Here is a 27,754-nt window from a genome sequence, read left to right as displayed (position 1 = left end):
AGGCTTCAAGATGCACTCTAGACGGTTATAACCAAGGTAGCTGTATGCATAATGCAATCAAACAGGTTGTGTACCAGTTAGTAAATTCTACATCCAAAGGCATTTAGTAAAAGGAGGGCTTCTTGCTCAGTCATGTGATGGAAAGAAACTGGAGCTTCTAACATTAGTGTAAAAGTGTGCACAGTATAGCAGCTTGGATTCTTTTTGAAGGATCAGTTGGTTAGACAATGTGCATCAGAATGGAGCCAACCGTGTGGGGTTCGATCCCCCATTCTGGGCTGTCATTGGTCTGGGATTTGCCTTCTTGCTCCATCTGTGCTGGGAATTAGTTGAGGGTTAGATCTGGCATTAGGCAGAGAACTCAAGAAGAAGAAAAAGTATTATAAACAACTAAAGCCTTTTACATGAACATTTCTAGCACCATTGCAGTGTACTGGTCCAATGAAGAACCGTAATAATGGGATTGGGTAGGGGAAGACGACCTAGTGTTCAGACATCCCCAGTTTCATGCACATACATTTCCTAAATATATGTAGCTTCAAATTTATCATTCTTTCTTAGGCTTTGCCACCATTAAACACCATGACACAGTCTAACATATTAGTCAAAGACACAAATGGAAAGGAAATCCATCACAATAACAGGGATGTGAATGAATAGGAATCTGTAAGCCAATTTTCTTGAACTAAAATTTTAATTACAGTCTTTTTCACAAAATTTATGTAGCTAGAAGCAGGATTGCTCTCTTAATTACATGCCAGACTTGGGGAAGTTTTGGAAAAGCATGCAAAGTGAGGGGCACAATTTAGTCCGGTCCATGGGAGCAGACAGGGAGGAAGAAGTGGCTGTGCATCCAGAGATTTGTAGCAGAAGGAAGACATTCTGCCCTTCAAGTCTGCTTCACCATTCAATAAGCTCATGGTTGATTCATTTTGGTCTCAAGTCCTACAATCCTCTCTGCTCCCCCAGAACCCTAGAATTCGTACAAATCAACAATCTAATTCAATCTTGAATAAAGATAATGACCCGCATCCAATGCTTTGTGGGGAAGAGAATTCCTCAGGTTGAATATTCTTGACTACCTAAAAGCGAGAGCTCTTAATCTTAAACTGTGTCATCCAGTTCTGGCCTCAGCAAGGTGAAACATCAGAAAGACAAACCACAGAACTGTGGATGTTGGAAATCAGAAACAAATACAAACATTGCTGGGACAACTCTGCAGATCTGGGGAATGTGGAACATTCTTTCACAAAAGGATCCTGTTCAATAAAAGTACAGCCTCATTGAAATAGCTCCACATAGGTCAGTATCCTGCCAACAAGTCTGACCCAGCTCCCTCAGAACCAGCTCTCAGTGAACAGAATCTCTGACACTCATGTACTTTTTTCTTTATTTTCCTTTTCTTTCTTTTTTTGTCTTTTTTTTGTACAGATGTGAGACACAGTGAGAGACACAAAGTGCACGAATCTTTACTCAATTTCTACCACCAGGAAGATAGGAAAACACCCGGGTGGCCAGTGTCAAGCAGTGCCCTTCATATCAAAGGGCAATGCTGTGTGATCAAACAGTGAAGGGGAGGGACACGCCTGTTCTTTTTTTTAATGCTGTGTGATCAAATTTCCTGTTTACTTTTTTTTTTAAACATGTTCTTTTTCTTTTTTTCTCTTTTTTTTAAAAAGGCCTTTTTTTTTAAATTAACCCCCACACTACCGCCTAACTGTGGTAGTGCTTATGTTTTTCCCCCAGCTCCCATGGTGTGTGTGTGTGCAGGTGTGAGACAGTGAGACACAAAGTGCACAAATCTTTATTCAATTCCCACCACCAGGAAGATAGGAAAACACCCGGGTGGCCAGTGACAAGCAGTGCCCTTCACATCAAAGGCAATGCTTGCGATCAAACAGTGAAGGGGAGGGACACGCCTGTTCTTAACTGTCAATCAGGGCTCCCTGATTGGGGCTGTTAATCTGGCTCAATCAGGAAACCCGTTCCATGTGGTCCACCTGGTTGACCTCATTACAATCACTACACTCCTTGTAGACTGGGGAAATGGGAGTGAGGGGTTACCATGCTGATTAGGAATCCTGTTGCTCTCCTCTGTCTCCGACTCTGCACTCCTCGCCAGTATCTTGACTGCTTGACTTGTCTTGCCTGGATTCTGGGGTCACTTCCATCTTGGTGGTCACAGTTCCAGGACTGGCCACCACTTTGGCTAATGGCGCTGCTGTGAATGAAGAGCTGCTGATAGAGCAGCAGTTTGAGGGGGTAGGGACAGCAGCTTTTTTTTAAAACAAGAGGTACTTTCAAACACTCAGGGCTGACATTGAAAATAAAAAAAAAGTACACACGAAGACAGGTAATGCATTCATAACAGCCCAGAAATTCCAATCATGGCCAAAAATTCTACTTGGGACCTTGGCCAAATAAGAATACACAGATACATTAGATGATTTTTACTCTGTTAGTATTGGACAGGAGTTTGCTACAAATCAATGGAGACCAGTGCATAAATCCTCAGAGACAGCAAGGGACAGGATCATTTTAGATACCACATGCCCCTTTAGCAGCAGATAGTGAGTTTTAATTCTGTGATTTAAATGTCCAGTTATACAGCCAACTATTTGACAATGGCTGTGGAAGGAGATGTGTGTAGGAGAAGTCTGGAAATAAGTTGCCAGGTGAGAGAGTGAGAAAGGGTACGATTGGAGGGGATAGATTGGCAGGTAGGTGGAGGGACATTTACGGAACCTTGAGGGGACAGGCAGTAGGGAAGGATGGGGTAGCTGTGAAGCCAGTCTGAGGGGGGAAAACCACATGTTGGCCATGGAATAGATTTCAAGTCTGTCAGAATCAGGGACTGTTGTTGAGGGAAAGTTCAGTTTTAAAGTTACTCAAGGGATAGAGTAGGTCTTCAATCCTCTAACCTTTCCTGAGTAACTACTAAAACTTAAGCAAATCATAATCCTCCAGCATCTCAGGCTTTAAGATGCAGAATAATTGCCAATCAGAATATTTAAATTGCTGGTCAATCTTCTCAGCATTGGAATTTTTATATGGCCCCCAAACATAATTTTAGTCAATGCTGCAATGACAACTATCTAGCTCAGTTTTTCCGATGGCCAACCAGCCAAAAATTGAAAAGTAAAGTAGAGGAATAAAACTGACAGAAAACTGCTAACCTCTTGGTTCTGTAAGCAGTGTATATGGAGGGCCCTGTACAATTACCTGTGCTCCCCATATAAATTACAATACTGCCGGGCAGTGACAAAGCAAATATTTTTAGCCTCAGACAACAGCTCATGTCTTTGCTGACAACTCCTTCACAGTTTATCAGTGCTAAAGCACCTCCACTGAGTTCTCCATCTGGTTCTTATGAATAGTACAGAAATCCGTAGGGTAGCGAAAAAAGAACTTGTGAAAGAATAATTTAAAGGCTTGGATATAAATAGCATTTGCTGATAATGTTAATTGTACCCCCAAGGTAGACACACAATCTTGCTGTTATCTGATCGGTGTACTGTGTGGTCATTTCCCAGGGGGATGTTTGAGTTGGAATGCTGTAGTGGGAAACTCAAATAGATATACTAAAAACAGGCAAGTGCACATTTCACATCAATTATCGGAAAATGTTCCAGACAACAATGGAAAGGCAGCTCCATTGAGTTGGAGCCAGGTAAAAGAAAGAAGAGAATATAAAACAGCAAATACATAAGTGAGTGCTGAAACACACACACAAATTTAATAAAGATGTGCTGCACAAAACATTAAACAAGGTATGAAATGTGAAGAAAGAGAATAACTCCTGGGAAAAAAAGCAATTACCTCCCCTGTTTGGATAATGTTCCAATTGTGCTCTTACTCTCAGGAATTCTTGGGCCATAACATTGATATGTCTTATCTTTTATAGAAACAAAATAGACATGCTGGGGGTCTGGAGCACAGTCACTACTTCAATTAAATGGGAGCTGTGTGCTCTAGTACAGAATTATCGTTTCCTTCCTCAAAATACATTTTCTACTGCCTTTCTAGAAGGAACTTATCCATGTTAACAGTATACAGATCTTCTTTATATGAACATGCAGTGACAGCTATAATTTAAATCTACCAGCTGAGACAAGGCAGTTTGCAACCACAAGGGAGTCAATCCGTGTTACTGTCATCTGGGCCAAGACGAATAGAATTACTCTTTAGAAGACATGCATTTCAAAACATCCATCAAAAATAGGACTTGTATCAACAGCTTGATGTCCAGATTACTTTAAACAGCAACAATTCCTTCTTCAACATAATATTCTTGGTCAATTAGTTTACACATTATGTAAAGCAACAGTTGACACATTTATATTTTGTTAGGATTAAAAACTGGTGATATTGTTGCCAGGGTGGAAACAAAAGACTGCCCCATTTTGACAAGTGATGGGACCTACACTACATTTCATTGTGTAGGAGTCAGTTAAGTGGTTACAGCCTGGCCTACCATCCCATTAAAGGTAATAGGCATCTGTGAAGAGCCAGCAGCCCAGTCAGAGGGCTGGTAGTTCAGTTAGGCTAGGGAAAACACCGCTGTTTCTGCACCTAGATAAAGGCAACATATTCATACATTTATGCTTTCACCAGCACGTCTGTTTAATCTACAGGTACTCTGGTTAGTCAGGCAGACCCCACTTGTGATGGATTGAAGGAGAAAGGGTCACCAAAGAGAGGTGACTCCAATTTTGACTGAGTGGTCTTTTGCACTGGTAAGTTACTTTGTAGGCCAGGACTGCCCAAACAGGAGAAGCTCTTCCGACATAGTTTTGGATAAGGCTGAAGATAACAGGAACTGATATGATGCTCCATAATTGGCTATTACGTGAGTGGAATTATGCTGAGTCATTCAGGACTAAGGTTGCAGGAATTCACTAACTACTGTCTCTACCAAATAAAGATGAAATGTTGAGGATTGGTTCACGTGCACAGATAATTCCAAATAAGGCATACACTTGGCACAAAGACCAATGTACAAAGAGCCTGAGAAAATCTTTTGTTCAGCAGAACTTCAAAGATTAACAATGCAGAAGTTACCACATGTCTGCAGGTGTGGTGAAGACACCAAGAAGAATTCCAGCCTGGCACACTGCCAATTATCTCAGTAATAATGTTTGGGGTTAGTTACAGAACCCAGTGGTAGAATTATCTCTAGTAGTTAAAAGCATTATATTACTCATTTAATTACTTAATAAATTAATCAAGGTTTACAGAGCTTTAAGTGTTGCTGATCTATCTTCTATGTTTAGCGTCGGAGGCTGAGGGGTGACCTTATTGAGGTTTACAAAATTATGAGGGGCATGGATAGGATAAATAAACAAAGTCTTTTCCCTGGGATCGGGCAGTCCAGAACTAGAGGTCATAGGTTTAGGGTGAGAGGGGAAAGAAATAAAAGAGACATAAGGGGCAATCTTTTCACACAGAGGGTGGTACGTGTATGGAATGAGCTGCCAGAGGATGTGGTGAAGGCTGGTACAATTGCAACATTTAAGAGGAATTTGGATGGGCATATGAATAGGAAGGGTTTGGAGGGAAATGGGCCGGGTGGTAGCAAGTGGGACTAGATTGGGTTGGGATATCTGGTCGGCAGGGACGGGTTGGACCCAAGGGTCTGTTTCCATGCTGTACATCTCTATGACGCTATGTTGTCTCTTAGAGACAGGCAACAGCAGAGTACACTGGAAAGTTGCCAGGGTTTACCTGATTATTTCCACATAATGTCATCCCCACAACATGACTAGTGGTAAAAATCCAGTAGAGCACATGATTACCCACTGATATGGCTCAACTTAGCTTCAGGAGGGCCTTTCCTCCTCAAACCCTATCCTGAAGGTCGTGGAAAATTCAGCCATTCTTGAGTTTTCTGAATAATATGAAATATGTAACCTAGTCAGAAGGATTCAATGTCAATGTAAGTAACTGGAAAAATGGGCAGCATAGTAGCTCATTGGTTAGCATTACTGCCTCATAGTGTCAGGGACCCAGGTTCGATTCCAGCCTCGGGCAACTGTGTGGAGTTTGCGCATTCTCCCCATGTCTGCATGGATTTCCTCCGAGTGCTCAGGTTTTCTCCCAGAATACAAAGCTGTGCAGATTAAGTGAAATGGCCATGCTAAATTGTCCACTGTGTTCTGGAATGTGTAGGCTAGGTGCATTAGTTAGGGGAAATGTAGAGGAATAGGATAGGGGAATGGGTCTAGGTGGAATACTCTTTGGAGGATGGGTGTGGACTTGTTGGGCCAAATGGCCAGTTTCCACACTGTAGGGTTTTGAATTGGCTTGTTAATGCATTGGGATTCTGATGTTATGGAAGGTGCCAAACAACTATACATTCAGAGCATTGTTTCTTCCTGGCTTCAACCCTGAGAGAATTATTCAAAATTCAAGGTACCTTGTACAAATCACCTACAAACTAATAATGACTTACCCGACTATGTAATCGTGCAACATCAAACAAGATAAATATATTTTACATAATATTGGCTGAAAGTTTGAACATTCTCTCCTACCTTCATCCACAGGATCCCTAAATGATCCAGAGCGGATCATTCCTTTAGGTCTTTCCGCCAAAGAAACTGTGCTTCCCATCTGCAAACTTCCATACAAATCGAAAGAGGAATCATGAGTTGGAATGCTGTTTGACCGCATCATTTTCGGAGTGGGGCTGCCCAGTTGGGACACTCCAGTCGGGCTTGCTGTTAATAAAGGAACAATTACCTTCATTAAAACAGCACATTGCAAAGTGAGGACAAGGTGGGATTTGTTGTGAGAAACTATACAGAGAAATTAAAGGAAAAGATCTGGCAAAATATTTTGCACTTGAGCAAGGTTGCTTATTAACCTGAATCTCATTTGTTGAACTGGACCAGGTATTTCTCGAACATTATCTCTGTTGTTGTTCATAAGGTGACAGTTATGTTACTTCAAATTCCGTTGTCACTGTCAGTAAACTTGCTTTAACATTTGCTTGACAGTTACACACTGGCAAACTGGTAAATGAACAATACATACCACCACAAAACTAATTTCATTACAGGTTCTTGAGGCATATACAAATACGAAAAAGACTATAAATGTCAGACTGAAGTAAAAAAGGTTTGTTAAAAATACAGCAAGACACATTCCCTTGGACTTTTTTTACAAACCTGGTGCACCACATAACAGACCATTATTATAAGACATGGCAGCCCTACTTGAGTTATTTGGATATAGATTTGTCAGTTATCCTAATTAGGGCGTTTGTCTCATCAGGTTGGTTAGATTTGTCAAGCCCTGGGCCCTGGAGGGAGTCTCCTGAGTTAATACAGGTATCTACACAATGCTCCCGTTCCTTTGTTTGGGAGCTTTGCGCCGAGCATAGCTGTTCTGTATTTTGAGGTTTTTTTATTTGTTTTTTAGCTTTTCTTTCTTTTTTTGGTGTTGCTTTGCATAGTGTTAGGGTTTGTTTTGTATTGTAGGGTAGGGTAGTAGACAGTAGTTGTATAGTAATTTGTGCTTTTTTTGTTTTTATTATACTGATATTTGTTATTGATAGTATTTTTCAATAATTTTATAGGTTTGTAAAGTTAAAAAAAATTGCAAAACAAATATATTTTTTAAAAAAACAGCAAGAAACATTTGCAACGTTGCATCCTCAGCTATCTTAGGAGAGTTCTGGCTTTAATGAGCTTAAGACTTTTCAGGGTCATTTATCCAAGCTACGTTCATATTGGTGACGTATTTAAACTTTGCCACCTTTCTTTTTAATGCCAATCTCAAAACAAATGACTGTATGATGAACTTGCTTTCATTACACTTAACAATAATTAAAATATTGTTCTAGCAGTTTGAAGTTGCGTGTGCTACAAACTTAATTCAACAATACAGAAAAGGGTGCAGCAATTTAAGACTCTGTTAATCAGTTTTAATAGTGTACAAGTGTGAAGCAAGTAAGATGCTTCACTATTCAGTACAACAGTTTGTAAATTTGCATTATCCATACTTTCAAGTGTTATTACAGCACAGCACTCAAATGCAATTACATGAAGTTATTATCTTTTTGCTACTTCTTAGGATTTGTGTTGCAGATGCTTTTCATTCAGGTATAAAGATAAAGATCTGTGAACAAGATCATATGTAACCAATGCAAGTCCCATGTCCCAGTTTGTAATCATTGTTTGGCATGCATTCCTTTGAATGTCACATCTTTTACACACTGACTACTCTGTGAGAAAGAAACATTCGTCATGTCTCACAGAAACGAATGAGTCTTCTGATCTCAGCAAACTGTTCATGCCAATATCACTTCATCATACTGCCAAATAAAACAAATGTTAGACTTACAGAAGTCAAATTCTGCCTTTCAAAAATGTAACAAGGTAGCTGCTTCTACCAATGAAATTAATTCTGAAATAGTAGGAGAATTTGAGAAATTCCAAACTGCACACAAAACTGTTGAAGATTTCAGTGCACAGTCAGATATTGTTACAAAAGGCAGTGTTACAGTAATCACATTGCTTAAGAACAATACTGACCTAAACTTTGATATTTGGTGTAACACCTCTTAGAGATCATTGAATATATTTGATGGTAAGAAAATAAGCTTATGGAAATAGAAATATAGAAACAGAGGAACAGGATTAAGCCACTCAGTCCCTAAGCCTGCTCCTCCATTAAATGAGATCATGGCCTAATTCACTATATCTGCCTTTGGCCAATATCTCTTTACACCTTTGCTTTACAAAATAAAATCTCAGCTTTAAAATTAACAACTGACCTAGCACCTATTGTCATGGGATTGTGGAAGAGTTCCAAAAATCTACCATCCTTTGGTGTGAAGAATTGTTTCCTAACATCTTGCCCAATTCACAGATTGCACCCCCTTGTTTCTGAATCCCAAACCAATGGAAGTAGTTACTTACCTGGCCTTTTCTTGTTAATATGTTGAAGACTTCTAAATTCTAGAGAAAACAGGCCTAAATGCTACAACTAAAAAAGAACTGCGGATTTTGGAAGACAGAAACAAAATTGCTGGAAAATCTCATTAGGTCTAGCAGCATCTTTTGAGAAAACGCAGAGTTGTCTTTTTGAGTCCAATGACTCTTCTTCAGAATGCAATTTGTACAAATCTCTTCTTATAATTTCACCCCTAACGTTCAGGTATCATTCTCGCAAACCAACGTTGTACTCCCTCCAAGGCCAATACATCCTTCCCAAATTTTAGTGCCCAGATCTGTTCACAGTACTCCGAGGGAGTTTATCTCGGGTTTTGCATAACTGCAGCATAACTTCTGCAACCTCAAGCCCTCTAGGTGTAAAGGCCAGCATTCCATTAGCTTTCTCTTGTTTATTTTCAGTTCCAGTTTAAAATACCACAAAACTCTATGCACCCAAACCCCCAAATCTCTTTGGACATTCATTACATTATAATTTTTTACCATCCAGAAAACAACCTGATAGATCCTTTTTTGGTCCAAAATGGATAACCTTGCAGTTGCTTACATTAAACTCCATTTGCCATAGTTATGTCCATTCACTTAGACTAACTTCGTAATTTTAAGCTATCATCTACATTGTCTATAATGCCACTTATCTTTGTGTCATCAGCAAATTTACATATGACTTTCTATGCCATGATCCAAGAGCGATCAATCATAGACAAGTTATTTGCTGTTCACATTTGTACTGAGATTTTATTTTTATTTCCTTTTAAAACCAAAAATGATCTCTGAAAGTGGAATGCTTCAAATGATTGAAATCTGAAATACAAACAGAACTTGCTGGACTCCGCAAATCAGCAGTTCCAGCATTTTCTGCTTGTACTAATCACATCAAATACTTTAATTCTAACAAGGTACTTTGACGTATCGAGTTTTCAGTTTCTACAGTTAGGAAAGGGGCATTTCTACTGAAAAAACCCTTTTTGAGAGACAGTTGAAAGCACTGCAAGCAACAGGTTATTTTTATGGCAAACTGGAAGATGGTGAGTTTTTGACCTGCAGGATACAATGGGGATTCCTGAGGTCCTGTTCTGTAAATTATGAGCAATGATTCCAACAATAATCATTCACTTCTTCCTACCATTTGCAAAGTGCAATAATCATGCAATCAAAAGCACATCTAGCAGCATCTGTGGAGATGAAAATAGAGTTACCATTTTGAATCTGATATGACTCTTCTTCAGAATGTTTTTTGGTAGCAGGATTTAGTTATAAAATTCAGAGAATTGAAATGCCTATCTATCAAAAATATGGCACCGTGTCAGATACTTATATGGAAATGTTATCAGATATTTTATCTTATGATATTTAAGTTGTACAGTCAGTCAAGTTATGCCTTTAAGACATATCCTAAACAGAGACACAGTAAAATAGGAGCAGGAGTGAGTGACCCTTCACCTCCAGCCTACTCTGCTAATCTCGATTATGATTTCCCTTATGTCTCAACACTACTTTCCCATACTATTTTCATATCCCTGGATGTCATCATTAAATAAAACTTGTTATTTTTAATATATTCTACACTCACCTGATTCAGGGCAGAAATGGTTAATTTTCAAAATAGCTAAACAAATTGATTGGTAAAAAAGAAAATCTAAAATGCAGCTTCTGGATGTAGGTTTGCACGCTGAGCTGGAAGGTTCATTTTCAGACGTTTCATCACCGTACTAGGTAACATCTTATCTGAGAAAAAGAACAGGAAATGACATCACCACAGGAAATGATGTCAACACAGGAAATGACGTCATCAACCCAAGGAAACCCAAACACAAAAATAGAAAGTGGGCTACACACCAGTGCTTCAATCAATGGCTCACTGAAGATGTTACCTTGTATGGTGACAAAATGTCTGGAAACGAGCCTTCCAGCTCAATGAGCAAACCTACATCCAGAACCTCAATATGGGCTACAAATTTTCTCAAACTCACTAAAATGCAGTTTTTTCTACAATTTATTTGGTAATCAAAAATATACTGACCCAAGTTTGATAATGGAACTGCTGATGGGGAAGAGAGTAACTGGCTCTCCGAGTCTACAGGACCTCCAATAGAACGTGCATGGAGCCATTCCTTGTCGTCCTGCTGTGAACTTGTTCCATATCTATAAATGAGGGGAGGCCAGGTACAAATGAGTTAGATCTTGACAAGTGTGTGAGTCATGCTAAGAATGTGAAAGTTAATGGAGTAAAAACATACGTTAACATTTCAGTTCACAATTTCAAAATGTTTGTTATCACTAAATGAGCTTGAGACAAGATCACTTCAAATGTTGCACCATTAATGCATTAATAATAGAACAGTGTGAACTTTACGATGTAACTTGAGGAACTCCGAGTCAAACAGATATTTTTGAGCAACCTCTTTTTGGTTGCTTGCTGACCCCCATGCCATTTTATACGGAGTTCCCCAACTTCCCCAGAATTAACATGCTTTTGATTGAAAGAGAAACAACATAGTTAAATCAGAGAGGAAGGAGAACATTGTCAATTCATTGCTCACATTTCAGAAATAACACATAAGAAAAACTTTAAACTCTTAGCTTTCTGTTTAGAAGGCAAATATCTCTTGTTTGGGCTATTGCTGAGCTACACAGAACACAAGTGTGTCTTTCCTAGATCTCAGGTATGCAAATGAACTAACTTCAACAAATGTCTTTCCCTGTGTGTGCTCGGTATCTACAATGCCCAAGTACAGCAAGTGAAGACATATAGTCCACAAAGGAAATAAAGTACTTTCTGACATATGGGAAAAGCAAAACTTGCATACTTGCCTTGTTTTAGCCAATAATGAGATTTGGAGAAAGACATTAATGCCAATAACACTTCGATCTGGTGTTGAATCAACTGCTAACATAATGGGGCCCAATCCATTAAAGTACATAAGATGCATCGAGCATAGAGGGTAGTTGCTATGTTGCTGAGACTAGCACCACCAGGTTGTTAGCAATCCAGAAATAAAAACAAAAAGTATTGGAAACATTCAGCAAGCCAGGCCAAATCTGTGGGAAGTGAAGTTGAGTTAAGTTCTAGTGAATGGAGACGGCCAGTTAAGTTTTGAAACTAGAAAAATAGTAGATAAGACATGAGATGTTAAGATGCATTCACTGTGCTTGATTATACATGTAAGATCATTAGACCAGTACAGTCTTAAACTTCTAAATGTGTCTTCAAAATATTTATCTATACACAAAACAGTTTGACAGCGAGGAACAGTGGGAGTGAAATGGCTTCTCTAATTCAGGAAGTTATATTCATGTGGGTGCAGTTGATTGTACTTTCATATTAGTGTTTGCATCTCAATAACGCATTAGCAATGCTACTTTCATACAGGGACTAATTTCTAAACTTAGAATCATCTGGGATAAACCTAGCAAGATGGCTACATGAACTAATAACCAAAGTCCACTCCAAAGTATATCTTGTTTATGGGACGTACTCATCCTGCTACAGAAATTCCTCAAAGTCAAAAGCCAATAGAACATATCAAGCAAGTTTTATAATTAGGAACCAAAGTGACACCATTTGTTTTACCCAAGGAAAGTTTCACTTCTAATATATTTATTGATGAATTCCAGTGAAGTAAATGCACCTGTTCTTGTTTTAAGTATTCAAAGCATTATGCAGCAAAAGCATTGTAGAAGTGTGAGTTATATGACTAGTCATTGTATTCATGCTTTCCAAGTCTTCAAGCTTTTAATTGAGAAAGTATCCAGGAAGAATTATCTCATGACAAATTGCTTAGGAATTTAGTTGAAGTTCATCCACTTTGTAACTTTCAATCCAGGCAAAATGAGGCTGGACAAATATGAAGCAATTTGAAGATAACTTGTTAGAAAATAAGAAAAACAAAACAATGCATCAACATCAAGTGTATATGTATGTTATATGAGATGGTTATGGATTATATGTATGTTAAATGAGATGGGTATGGATCATGTGAGGTCCACATTGCAGCACACAATAGTTCCATGAATGGATTTGTTTAGTTTGTGAATTAATGACTGAAACCCCACTTGCTCGTGCCAGTTCAGATTTACTTAAAACTAAATGGATGCAAAGAGGGTGTGGTTGCCATTTCGATCCTCTTTCATAATCTGTAGGATAGACATAAAACCATGTGGGATTTACATGGTTTTGTTTTAAAAAGTTCTCACTCCTCCTGAAGTTTAGGGAACAAGTACGTGAACACGGGTTACCAAGCCCCAGTTCAGCTGTTCATGTGCAAGACTCAACACTCTAGTTTCAGTTTTCTACTCTGTAAACATAGCAAATTGCTCTGGAGGTATAACTAGTGTCTTTCACAAACTTTCTCCTCTGTAGTGACCTCAATCTTGCTTCAGCTGAGAACAGCTAATACAGCACAACATAACACAAATCAAACCTGAGGTCTGTATTGTTCACCGGCTTCTTGGACATGAGCAGGCATGTATTGTGATTTTGAAGTACGATTTTCAGTGGCATAATTAATTAAATTGAAATGAATCAATCATATTGCTTAGACCACATTTTTGAAATGTACTGTAACCTGTCTTCTTAATCATAATTATTTTATTCTTCAATATTACGTTTTTTGATCCAGGAATGTTTTTTTAAAAATTGCTCAACAGGGTGTCTGGTTTTGTCTGTACATCAATCAATAGATTAGATTAGATTAGATCAGACTTACAGTGTGGAAACAGGCCCTTCGGCCCAACAAGTCCACACCGACCCGCCGAAGCGCAACCCACCCACACCCCTACATTTTACCCCTACCTAACACTATGGGCAATTTAGCATGGCCAATTCACCTGACCCGCACATCTTTGGACTGTGGGAGGAAACCGGAGCACCCGGAGGAAACCCACGCCGGAGGAAATAGACATCAGTCAACCCAGGTTTCAAATTCAGTTTCTCTATTATGCCATGACATATAGGGATACAGGAACTTAGCCTGGAATTTAGAGTTTGCAACAAACCGCACGAAATGGTAGTTTACCTTAGTCCTTTTTTCGGCAGAGTATTTCTGTCACGTTGTGCACTACAAAAACAAACATGGAACACTGATACAACATCATATATGAGAACAGACAAAACATCTACAACTTAAGTACACAGTTACTAACAAACAACTGATGAGAAAAGAATGGATGTAATTTTGATGGGAATATGACTAAAAAAAATGTGGAGGCACACTTTACATTTATACCCAGTTAACCAATATTACTTCAACTTTATTGACACTTTGATTTTACTGTTTATTTCTGTTGCCCTATCTCCAGCATCACCCTCAGAAAATTCAGCTAGTCATCTATTAATCTCACGTTTGGGACAGCTGTTTCAACATGCATCAAGCCTGACCTAGAACCACTTTACCAACAGTGTTTTTGTTGGATGAATCCTTCATCAAGATAGTCTTCAAGTTGAGGGCCTACTGACCAAATCCAGATCAAATAAACAGCATGATGCACTCTAGCACTAATAATTCATGTTTCTGCATTACAGATTTCCTCAATGATTTTATATAAACTTACCTTAAATTAATCAAAAACTATATTTGGGACTCATTTGCCTTTATTTTTTAACCTTAAAGTCTGTAGTTCATTTTTGGAAAAAGAACAGAAGTGCAATTACAAATTGTTGTGCTTTGTATTTTGACCAGTCATTTGGCCTTCCACCCACTTTTATAGAATAATATGCTTTTTCCTTAAGTTAGATGCTGTTTTTACTTTTTTTAAGCACAGATGTTGGGTCTGCCCCTTGGAATTTTCCTTTATTGTATGAATGTACCTATTGAGTACTCAAAAATATCTCCTTAAAATATCTGTCACTTTTTTTTTTACTGATCTCAGTTCACTTCAGCTAGCTCAACTTTCATGCTCACTTTTATAGTTGCCCTTTGATAAGTTTAAAATATCAGCCTTTGACCCACTTTTTTCCCTTTCAAGCTGATGTAAAATTATTGATGCTATAACTGTTGCTGGTTAGAGGTGCCTTTACTTTAATGTCACTAATTAATCTGTCACAGTGCACAATACCAAATCTATTATAACCTGATCTCTGGTCAGTTCATGAATATACCACTCTAAGCAACTCTCTCAAAAGTGAGCTCATAGCAAGGCTAATATCACCAATCTGATTTTTCCAGTTATTGTGTAGGTTAAATTAATCCATAATTATTCCTGTCCCTCGATCACATAAACCCAATATTTCTCCTTGTGTAATTTGTCCTACATTGTGGTTAGTGTCAGGGAAACTGGATCACTCTCACGATAACTTATATCTTATACACACACATATTATTCTTTTTTTAAACAAAGTCTTTTTGATTTTTCCAGAGGATGTGTCTATTTATAAAGCCCATTAAAATCTCAGGTTTCACTATGATATACTTTACAACCACAGCTTTTACAGACAATTGCACACATCTTGGTCATTTGTATTATGCAGCTATTCCTTTGAACCTGGACTGATTCAATATCTGGACAGCAACAATATTTCACAAAAAGCACAAGTAGTAATAATTCCACATGGAAATGGGAGCATCTTGAAAACATCAACATATTGTACTGTATTTAACTTTCACCAGTTTAACTTTACAAGATAAAATATGGCTAAAAACACTTTCAGTAAACGAGCAACAAAGCATTGACCATCAAGAATGTATTATTTCAATCCAAGGAAGAGTGGCATTTGGTAATGGAAAAAATACTTTGCAACTGAGTAATATATTGTTTGTTATGTTAAACTGAAACTAACCATAATTAAATAATGCCCACTATGGAGCTATTAATTGAATTGCAAAATACCACTGATTCTAGAACAGGGCACAGAATATTTATTTTTGGGTTGCTACTTCTTTGCTTTCAGAAATTCCTTATTTGAGTTCATGGATAGAGTATTTGGACATGCACAAAAACAGAGTTCAAGAAGAATTCCACAATGTCCTCAATAATCATCATCAGCATACCCTCCAGATTTTGTTCTATTACGACCTCCAGAACTATTCGTCAATGCTGCAGTCTATGTCGGCACATTTATCATGGAACACATGCACAGCCTCACATCTCAGAGTGAAGGTTTATCTTTGACTGTCCATCAAATATAAAGCCATAGCACACAAAGGATTATTTTCATATATACCATAGTATTTAAATTGCCATCAGTTCAACAGGTATAAAAGTTAACAATGAAACATTAGTTTTTCATCTCACAGAAACATACTAATAAACCAACACCTTAAACACACCTTCTACAGTCTAATGAGGTCACAGATTTCATTCCCATCACATATGCACAACCCTGGCAGATGTTAAAGCAGTTACTTCTTTGTCTGACATTCTCAGGTTTGAGTTCAAAATTCAACCTGCTATAGAGTATACAGTGCAATAACATTCACTGCATCTTCTCCAGAAAGTAGCTCCTGAACACAAGCAAGCTTAATTTAAGATTCCAGATTTATTTGCAAGTAACTAATCACCTTAGTGATTTTAAGCTTTTCTGGTTCAGTTAGCTGAACGTTCATTTTGTTGACATGAGTACAACAGTTCGCTTATTTGAAAATTCTTTCTTCCTTCACTTTTGCAGTTCTCCCTCTCTTCACATCCCTTCCATCCTTTCACTCTCTTCCCACCACTCTCATTTGTTGTTTTCCCATTTTCGCTGAGCTCTCTTACAGTGTCCCTTTCTCCAAACCCCTTGCAGTCTCCAACTCCCACCAGATAACTCTTATAACCTTTATCTCTGACACATCCCTTGTAACTTCCCGTAACACCATTAGCAACATAGATTGTAGGGACACATCTGCAAATGACAGATGGACATATAATCTGCCATTTGCTATCATGAGGGGTACTTCTTTTTCTAAACAAAAATCATTAAATCCAATAATACAGGGGCTTGCTCCAGAGCAACTGCATCTTGATGTTTGGAAATTTGTCCCAGAGTATAGCACATTGTTGTGAGCACATGGAGGCCATTGAGAGAGGGGCAGTGGTGCCTGAGCCTTGGCCCTGCTGAAGCCTAGGACCCTCTTGTTTGGCACCACTTGCAGCCTTTTCTCCTAGCCCTGGCTTCTGGTGAAGTAAGGGCAAATAGAGAGACACTTTCTGATTGCTTTGTTGAAGAACAATGGAATGGGGAATTAATTGCTCAATATAAATAGCAATCAATTATAATGCTATGTCATCCAGCATTTTAATATTGCAAAGTATCATATTGGCCTCTTTCTGCTCCATCACCCGATTCAGTTTATTTTAATTCAAGTAGAAGACTAAATAATGAGAATCATATGATTTAAAGGTGGATTACAATATGGCTGCGAAGAAAAAGAAACCTAACCACTCATTATAAAATTCAATGCCATCATTTTCAACGTAGCAAGTTGATTTTCATTACGTGTGTATCACTATACTATTGCTCCTGATAATGTTACTGGACTAGTAATGCAAAGGTCTGTGCTAATGCTGTGGAGACTGGAGTTTAAAGCCTAGTATAGCAGTTGGGGGAAATGAATTCAATTAAATAACTCTGGAGTTAAAAAAAAATGTAGTTTAAATAATAGTGATGACTGAATTGCTTTAGAAACCCAGCTGCTGCATTTATACACTTTCAAGTAAGGATAGACAAACTACTCTGTTACTTCAAACTGCTATGGACAAGTCAAAGAAAAATAAAACCAACTATCGACCAGGAATAGCTTACCCAGTTAATCCTAGGAAGTCCACTTCATTAACATTAGGAGATTTGTGCCAAAAATCTGACAAACATAGCAACACTCTGACATATACAGTCCATAGAAATGTAGAACACTCTGACCCAGTTAGAAAAGTTTGTTGTCAGTTCAACTGCTGTGTACTTTTGACTATTCATGGGTACTGTCTATACTCAACCAGCTCAGACATATAAAATCCAAACCAAAAGGTCTACTGTTAGATAGGATTCCATGATTGAATGTCACATGCTTAAAAATCCTGAATGTGCTCATAACTATACTGACAGCAAATTAAGTTAATCAGTTGAGTTTGTAACATGATCTATTTACCTTTGCTACAATGGCATGGATTAATACACAGAAATTCATTCTCTACACAAAAAATGAATATCTTCACAATTTGTGCCAGTTTTCATTTGCCAAGGAGCTCAAGGGCCAATAGTTCACTCTTCCTTGTTCCATGGCAACACCTCAACAAGAGTCAACTTGCCAACTAATCAGGGCCTTTTCCTCTTGTAGTATAAAGTGTGATCACCTGAAATTTACATTCTTGTATTTTGTCCTGATGCTTCAATCAAAAATTATTGGCCAAAAGTCTTCCCTCATCATGACCCACATTTGTTGACGAGTTCTCCTGGGCTTCTTCGGACTATTTCTTTGCCTAATAGAGGTTAATGACCTAGACACTTGTGAACAGGGCACAATTTTAAATTTATGTCTGATCCAAAAGCAGTGTGATGTTTGGAGTCATTAGTGTAGAATTTCATAGTATACAAACACATAGGTGGAATGGATGGCAAAGTGGCAGGTGAATATCAATGCATAGAAGTATAATTTGATCAGATTTGATAGGCAGAACGTGGAGAGACAAAAGTAAACTAAAGGGCACAATTCTGAGGGTGATGCAGGAGCAAAGGACTCTGGGTCTAATAATTCTTAACTCTTTGATGCTGCCTGGACAGGTTGAGCTGCTGTTAATTTCGCATAGTCACTTCAACTTAGTTAAATGATGATTGAGTTGTCCATGCCATGGATCACAACAATGGATCACCTATGGATAGATTTAACTTCTTAATGACAAAGTGTTTTATTTTCTTAAAAAGAAAGAGCAAGATAGATGACTGGGAATATCAGTCCAGTGATCACCTGGAGTGGAAATATGGAATGTCACACCTTGTAGAATGCAAAAGCAGTTTTAAAGAATGAGATTGCAAACGTCAAAAGGTGAAAGACAAACTAGTCCCCTCCTCTCAGCAAAAATACATACCCTGTGGGTTAAATTCCAGATCATGGGCATGAGGCAAGGGACACAACTGTGTTTTTCCCTTTAAGAATATACAAAAGCAGGGATTAAAAGCCAATTCCAACTCTGATTTCTCCATGTTAGTGGATACTCTGAAGGTCACAGCAAATCATGCTTATACTTCAAATGAAAAGGAAGTCTCTCTCCTGTGTGCAAGCAAGTGAACCATAGTCATAAAGAAATAGAATTAAGGCCTTTCATCTTGACCTGCAAAGTCAAGCTTTTCAAACATCCATTCACTCACCTAAAATCAATGCTATTTGTGTGTGTTGCATAATATTTCTTCTTCCATTTAGTAACTAATAAATTCACTCTTTTGCTAACTCAAGAAAGCTTGATTTAATTGGCTCCTTTTAAAACATAAACACATTTAATTGAGAGAAAGATTTCCACAAGGGAAGGGATCCTCTTTAGACTTGTTCCAACAACTATGATGGCAGGTTAATAAAGGGGAGACAGCTCATCCTCCTTTACTGGGAGTGTGACAATTTGAGATGTCCCATGTGAAATGGTAATAAACAGGAGAACATTGCCCAAGGGCTGTTGATAACAGTGGTTATGTTAATTTGTGGTCAACTGCAACATTGTGTCCAGTTGCAGATACTAAACTTTACAATAAAAAAATTGAGGAAAGAAAAAGCGTGCATGTTTCCAGGGATAAGGAATTTCAGTGGCATAGATACACTGGAGGAACTGGGACTATTTTTCCTTGAAAAGAGAAAGATGGAAGCTGATTTGATGGAGGTATTCAAAATCAAGAGGCACCTGAACAAAATCTGTTCCCATGGAGGCATCAATAACAACAGAGCATAGATTTTAGGTAATAGGCAAAAGGAGTAAGGAAGTATGAGAAAAAACTTTTATCACACAAGTGATTAAGATCTAGAACTCATTTCCTGCGAGCATGGCGGAGGTAGGTTCAATCAAGACATCGAAGAAGAAAATTGTAATATTATTATCCAAAAAGGAACGAAGTGAAGTTTTAGAGGAATTAGATGGAAGAACAGCTTAGATTCTGCTGGTGAGAACATGCAGATGTGACTTGTTACAAGAGCAGTAACTTTTATACATGAGTACATGAAGCAGCTACACAGAACACTAAGTCCAATAAGTCTTCACAAACATTTAAGATGTATCCAGAGAGAGACACATGAACAGGCAGGGAGCAAAGGGATACAGATCCTTAGAAAATAGATGGTAGATTTGGATAGAGGATATGGATCGGTGCAGGTTTGGAGGGCTGAAGGGCCTGTTCCTGAGCTGTCATGTTCTTTGTTCGAGAAGCCAAAATACACTAAGGATTTGGAAAGTAATTGGAGCACAGGGCAGTTCAAACTGATTTGAATTAGTCTGAAACTGTAAAAATGTTCAAGTATGTGCAAAACTATCACACAGTGAAAGGGGGCCAGGGCTAGACCACCAGGGACTAATCATGTGCCTCTTCATATAACCATATGAAGGTAGACCCAAATACCGTAGCCTGTGTGTCACGCGTGTGTGTTAAAAAATAAAACAAGCAGTAATGAGCAAAGAGCGAAAGGGAAAACTATAATTGGAGACGCAGTGAGGTCATTGGAATAAAAAGAGCAGCACACCAAAGCTGAAACATGAAAACAACAGTAAAAAAGAACGAGACAATCTAATAATTACTGCTTAATTCTGTTTTTATACTAAAAAAAGTATCTTCAATTTGTTAGAATTTGGAAGTCTCACCGTCAACTCTTTTGTGATGTCTGAAACAACTAAATACTTAACACCATTCATCAGAAACTGAAATGGATCAGCCATATAAATTCTGTGACTACAAGAACATTTCAGGGGTAACAATGTTTTGGCAAAAAAACCCACAGAATGCATGAGCAATTTTCCCACTACTGGCCTTCATGTACTGAGAAGTAAAGTAGTATTGCACTTGATTTTGAGAGTTGCATTCATGTTCCTATAATCTGTAGATGTTTGGCAATTCCATTCAGTTACAGAGTCATAGAGATGTACAGAATGGAAACGCGGCCATCAGTCCAACTCGTCCACACCAACCAGATATCTAAATTAATGTGGTCCCATTTTCCAGCATTTGGCTCACATCCCTCTAATCCCTTCCTATTCATATACTCATCCAGATGCCCTTTAAAATGTCAAAATTGTACCAGCTTTCATCACCTCCTCCAGCAACTTATTTCACTCTCTGCATGAAAACGTTGACCCTTAAGTCCCTTTTAAATCTTTCTCCTCTCACCTTAAACCTGTACCCTCTAGTAAACAGTACTCAGACTCCAATCCTAAACGCCTTGTCTTGTTAAATTCAATCTTACTACCTTTGAAAATATTGCATGCGATAATGTGCAAAAATGTAACCATTAACATCAAACTAATGACACAAGCCAAAAGTTGCATTAATTAGACACAAAAAAAAATGCAGATGCTGGAATCCAAAGTAGATAGGCAGAAGGCTGGAAGAACACAGCAAGCCAGGCAGCATCAAGAGGTGGAGAAGTCAATGTTTCAGATATAACCCTTCTTCAAGAATTGTTCAGGAGATTTCCAGCCTCCTGAAAGGTCACATCAATAGCAATTAAAATGAGAGTAATTAAAAGCAAATCCTAAATGAGAACAAAAAACAGAAATTTTGAAGGTTCACTGGACTCAAAATGTTAGCTCTGCTTTCTCCCAACAGATGCTGTCAGACTTGCTGAGTTTTTCCAACAATTTCTGTTTCTGTTTTTAGATTTCTAGCAAGCACAGTTTTATCCAAAGATAGACTTGTGTTTTTACAGTTTATTTGACAGCATCCACTTGTCACAGTCATCCAACAACTATTTCAATATTCCATTCCTATATAAAGTTAAGGTTAGTTGGCAATGCTGCTTTGGTTATCTGCAATTAATTCAGGAAGATTTAGTGAGTTTAGATACATTTCATTTAATTGACTGAAAAATGATTGCCATGCAAGAAGGTGGTCATTAAAGGATGGTTCTAGCTTCTGAAGAATCTCCTTAAACTTAATTACACAATGCAATAAACAATAGTCTTCAAGTTTAAGGAGATTATTGTTTATTATATTGTATATTCATATTGTTTATTCAATGCCTAATTTATACTTCTGAACGTTAGCACACAACTGAATATATTCAACATGTATCTATGCCTGCTTTTGAAGGATATCATTTTATATTTGACAGAAAATCAGAATATTTGGAATATGTAGCTAACTTGTACAACTGTGATAAATTAAATACACGTCTCCAATTGATCTGCCAGGCATAAAGCGTTTTGAGAGAGAAAGCAACATAGAATATCTAACATCCATTTTAACATGTCTATATTTGATCTTTTCTGTACATTTTACAATTTTGCAGGACATCTAACAAATTTATGAATCACAATTTCACAAAACTGTAGAGAGCAGATTGAATTCATACATATTTTAATGGAACGTATAGATATATGGGTCGTTGACAGTTCGTGATTCAACTCCAACAGTCTGACTACTGCTATACTACTGCATGACCTTACTTGATTCAGATTTGAATCTTGATCTGGAGTTGTTGTCTAAATTTAAAGAGATTTACAATTACATGCAGATGTTAGAAATAAAATAGTGGCAATCATTATAGCATATCTAAGAAATGCTTTTGGGGCTCTTAGTTTTATGTAGAAGGATTTCTCAAAGTGCAAGCTCAATTACAAAATGATACTGAACATTAATGAGGCCAAGTACAAGTACCAAAGGTCACAGATACAGTGATCTTCAATTTAAAGGAGACAGTTCTTCAGATGCTAGAATTTCAATTCACATTTCAATTGTCATTTCCATGCACCAATATATTCTGGAAAGGAATGAAATTAAATCAGAGTCTGAATGTTGAAGACTATATTGAGAAAGAACTTCTTTACCCTGAGGGATTTTAATCTATGGAATTCCTTGCCTAGGGAAGTAGTTGAAGCTACTTCAGTAAAATTTTAAAACGAAGGTAGATTTTATTTTGAATAATAAAGGAATTAAGGGATACGATGACAGCATGGGTAAGTTGATCTAGGCCCACGAAATGATCAGCCATGATGTTATTGAATGGCGGAGCAGACTTGAAGGGCTGGATGGCCTACTCCTGCTCCTAGTTCTTATTGCTCATTATTATAAAGCTTCTTAAACTGATTGCAGATAGCAAAAGCAACATCCACAAATAAACTTGGTTTATCAACAGAATGGAATGTTGTAAAGTTTGATGTGAAACTATGGCAAATGGATGCTGTCAAAGGAACAACAGCTTTAAACTGGGAAAGCACAAATCTCTATGTTGGGCTTTACACTTTGAATAAATGAGATTTCTAGGCAAAATTGTCCTTTCTTCACTTTGATGGTATCTTTATCCAAATACTGTATACAACAGTGCGTAGTTCTGGAATGCTATGCCAGTCATACTTGTGTAGCTAACTACTCGAGTGTGGCAAGATAATTATTGAAATATTGTATTCCCACTTTAAAACAGAGATTTTGAAAAGTTCCATTTTGATTGCAAGTTATTAAATCCTAAAAAAAAGTTAAACCTTTTTCACATAAAAAAAGTTTGGAAGGATGTTTTTGAAACTTGAAAGGGTTCAGAAAAGCTTTACAAGGCTGTTGCCAGGATTGGATGATTTGAGCTATAAAGAGAGGCTGAATAGGCTGGGTCTGTTTTCCATGGAGCGTTGGAGGCTGAGGGGTGACCTCAGAGACTTTTAAAATCATGAGGGGTATAGACTGGGTAAATAGACAAGGCTTTTTCTCCAGGCTGGGGGGAGTTCAAAACCAGAGGGCATAGGTTGAAGGTGAGAGGGGAAAGATTTAAAAGGGACCTCAGGAGCAACATTTTCATGTAGAATGTGGTGCGTGTATGGAATGAGCTGTCAGAGGAAGTCATGGAGGCTAGTACAATTGCAACATTTAAGAGGCACCCGGATGAATATACTAGGAAGGGTTTAGAGCGATAGGGCCAAATGCTGGCAAATGTAACTCAATTATTTAGGATTTCTGGTCGACATGGATGAGTTGCACCGAAGCGTTTGTTTCTGTGCTGTACATCTCTATGATTCTATATTTTCACAGCACTAAAATAATTAGGGAACATGCATCATAACAAACTGACAGTTTTATAATAGAAGTTAAATGTTGCGGACCAAACTTGATCCTTAAGCAAAGGTACATTTAGTCATACTCAATTAGATTTTCTTATTGAAAACGTAGCATGTTTTTTCCACTTTAAAAATACACAAATATGAAACACTGATCCTAAATTCTTTACCATATTGTATTTAAGAATATAAAGCATTAGTGATTACGTATGGTACAGTGATTGCTACTTAAAATACTTGTTCACACTTGGATGAATGAAACCTGTTAAAAGTATGCAGATATACTTTTACAGATTTAACTCTATTGCTCTACTTAATGGATACCTATAGAAGCAATTTTCTTGTGCAAGAAACACAACACAGGCAGTTTAAAGCATTATAAAATATTACTGATTTGTGAATCAATATCAATTATGTGTGAACTTTGTCAAGCACGAACAATGCAAACAAGTCCAGCTTCTTCTGATGCCTTTCTACAAATCTGATCTGGTGCTTATCACACACTTTTGTCATGCATTAAATTTAGAAGCTGTGTTCATTTAATATAAGTTAAAAAAAGCACATTCCTACTGACATGGAAAGTAAACTCATCTAGTTCAATCTCTTAAAAGGTTTACAACATCAGTAGTAATATCCTGTGGAAAAAAAACAAAAATTTGTTCAAGCAACAGATTCATAGATCCTGATTAATTAAGAGAATATATACATAACATTTTCTGTATCCTGGGAGCCTCCTCTCAGTAAAGGCCAACATAGGCAATGAAATTTATCATTGCCTCCAATATGCCAGTCTTTGGCTGACTGAGAAAAAGAACATTTGAGAAAGAACTCAAATCGGAGACTAAGCCAATGGTTTACCAGGCAGTTGTGATCCGTGTATGGCCTGACGACTTGGGAAATCTACAACAGATGCTTCAAAAGCACTGGGCAAGTACCAAATGCAATGCATTTACAAGACCTTGCAAATCCAGTGACAAAAATGTTGGTCCAACAGCAGCATCCTTTACCATTTCAGCTTGCTCAGCATTGTGTTGCCAATCAAACACAATGAGCTCCACTGGTTGGGACATACTATTCATAGCTCTGACCTCTAAAGCAATTGCTCTACTCTGAAATTCAGTTTTAGCAGGCAATGCCAGAAGGATATCAAAAATGCTTTAGCAGTGTCTTCAAAACATCCATGAGAAGGTCAAGCATACCCATCAAGTTCTGGGAGACTCTGGTTTGTGATTCTCGAAAATGGAGAAGACTTGTTCAGAATAGCATAAAATGACTACAAAAGGAATGTGCACAGACTAAGCCAAGGCATTGGAGGGAGTGCATGAGCATTCAAAACAACCATCCAGCCAACCCTTCAAGCACCACTTGTACACACATGGCAGAGTCTGCAGTTTGCACAATGAATCGGCAATTCTTCAAATCTTGTGTTCTATAGTTCAAGCAAGACATCCTCTATCCTGATTGACTGCTTAAGGAGAAAATTTAATTAAACTGACAACTCGACTTTTCATTGGCTGAGAGCTTAAGAGATCACTTGTGGTTCAAATCTTTGACATTATTTCACATTTTGAAATAGGTATAAACATATTTTAATTCAACAATGTAAAATGACTCAATGCTCTATTAAATCAATCTTAAAAAAAGCCTTGAAATAAATTAGCATTATCCACCTTAAAGGTTGCCAAAGATACTGCCTTATTGTATCCAGTTCCATACCTCTAAATCAATCTTAGTCAAATTACTAACATACCTCTCCATTTGTGAGAATCTGGAACTCCCAGTCCATGCAAGCCCAGTGTGATCCTCTTCCCTTGAAAGTGTACCACTCGCAGAGAATGAACAAGGAACACTCAATGGGAGATCCAAAGATTCCATGCTGGTATGTAGGCTACTAAGTTTAGGGTACATTAGACTTTCTTTGTTGCTTGTGAAATTGCTAACTAGACCAAGGCCCTGACTAAAGGTACTAGAATTTACATTAAGAACAGGGGCAGGACTGGGTGTTAAACATGGAGCCAAACTGATTGCGGTTGACTGGACATCAGGGGTTTTGGTCACAGTTTCATTGGCAACATTGCTAGTCATAGAGACATGTCCTGAGGTTGCAGAGTCCAAGCTATTCGAATTGATTTTGTCAATATTGGCTATTGGTGGTGGTTTGCTGATTCCTTTTGAACTTATCACCCTGGTGTGGAAGAGAAAAAAACACACTTGGTTAATGTAATATAAAGAGAAATTTGCAATAGATCTTGGATGAACATTGAAAAAAAACATGGCGCTTTCTCACGAATCATAAAGTTGAGAATGAAAACCACTTAAAATCAGACATCAATACTAATCAGTTAAAAAGCATGTAAAAATATTAAGACATTTGACTTCAGTTGTAAATTATTGTTTTTAGCTTAACTGGATTGTAGATGAGATACAATTCTAATTAACTTCTTAGAAAGGTGACAATGTACATTTTAATCGAGACTAGTGATGATATTAATCATAAATAAGATCATTTTCCACTGTTAATGTATTTTTTGCAATTCTATTATATAGCTGCAATTGTTGACAAGGTAGTTTTAAAATCAGTATCAGTCCATACTAAGAGCTGCAAAAGAGAAGTTATTGATCAGATTAAAGATGAGAGGTATTTTGCCATCTCTAGTAGTTAGTCTCAAAATATTTTGGATTTGCATCATTGTATCATTGAGATACCAAATGAATTCCTGGAGTCTTGCATAACGAAAAAAAAATCTTAATATTCAAAGAAAACAGGAGTCATTTATGATTCTTATAAAGATGAAAAATTAAGATGCAATAAGCTGCTTTGTTGTTCAATTTAGTGCAAGTTGCAGCTGCAATTAGCATTGCTAGCTAGGCCTTGCAGGGTGTAGGTACCAAGCAGAGATTTGGATATGTAGTATAACAGAACTTATAATCACCTCATTGATCTGTTCAGAGCAAAAACAACATTTCCAACTCCATGTTGGCAGAGTTTTTTTAAAATTGGATCAATTAACCAGAAAAATGGTACCATGGGACTTGTGATGACACTTAAAAGCAAAGTACTTCTGTATAAATAAATTTAGAACATATTGAAGAATAAAGTAAGCCAGAATGCTTTATGTCAAAGGAAGTGCTAAGATTAGGCCTCAACAGTACAGGATTTGCACAGATATAGTCAGGCAAAGTTCATTCAACTCTTGTTAGGAACCATAGATGTTGATCATTGTAGCCTCTAATTCCCTTTAGAAATGGCAATGAACTTATAACCTCTGTGCAAAAACAAAGTGTACTGCCAGGTGTGAATGGTCAACATTTTGAAATGTTATCCGCATTTACTGCATTTAGTGTAGGAGTCTTAAATGACCAAACATATTTGCTCTACAGTCTATATTGTTTGTTCAATCCTGAGCACCCAGTTGTAAAGGTACCAGGAAGTATTTGTGGGGTTAGAAACTGAGGCTGTCCACTAATGAGGATAGTGCCCGATTTAAAATACAAACCATATACCAAAACATTGATTTTTGGCATTGGAAAACTGTGGTTGTTTTATAATTTGCAGTTCAAAGTTTCAAACATGAGGATTCCATGAGTAAGTTAATAAAAGACAAAAGCAAGACACTTCGGCGAAGGCATTAGAGGAACTATATAAAAAAAAG

The 27,754-nt window shown here is 37.6% G+C and overlaps 1 protein-coding gene across 1 annotated transcript in view; it reads right to left on the bottom strand.

Annotated features, from left to right (window-relative positions):
• Nucleotides 1–27,754, bottom strand: part of nav1a (neuron navigator 1a) — a 225,200-nt gene that overhangs the window by 71,182 nt on the left and 126,264 nt on the right. The window contains exons 5-8 of the mRNA XM_060845494.1: nt 25,852–26,286; nt 13,976–14,017; nt 10,981–11,102; nt 6,534–6,719 (exon numbers count right to left, since the gene is read on the bottom strand). Coding sequence (XP_060701477.1) covers nt 6,534–6,719; nt 10,981–11,102; nt 13,976–14,017; nt 25,852–26,286 — 785 coding nt within the window. The remainder of the gene's footprint in view (nt 1–6,533; nt 6,720–10,980; nt 11,103–13,975; nt 14,018–25,851; nt 26,287–27,754) is intronic.

The sequence above is a fragment of the Hemiscyllium ocellatum genome, chromosome 26 (genome assembly GCF_020745735.1).
Source record: "Hemiscyllium ocellatum isolate sHemOce1 chromosome 26, sHemOce1.pat.X.cur, whole genome shotgun sequence".
Classification (NCBI taxonomy): Eukaryota; Metazoa; Chordata; class Chondrichthyes; order Orectolobiformes; family Hemiscylliidae; genus Hemiscyllium; species Hemiscyllium ocellatum.
The sequence above is the reverse complement of the archived record's forward strand: the minus strand, read 5'-3'. Positions and strand labels throughout refer to the sequence as shown.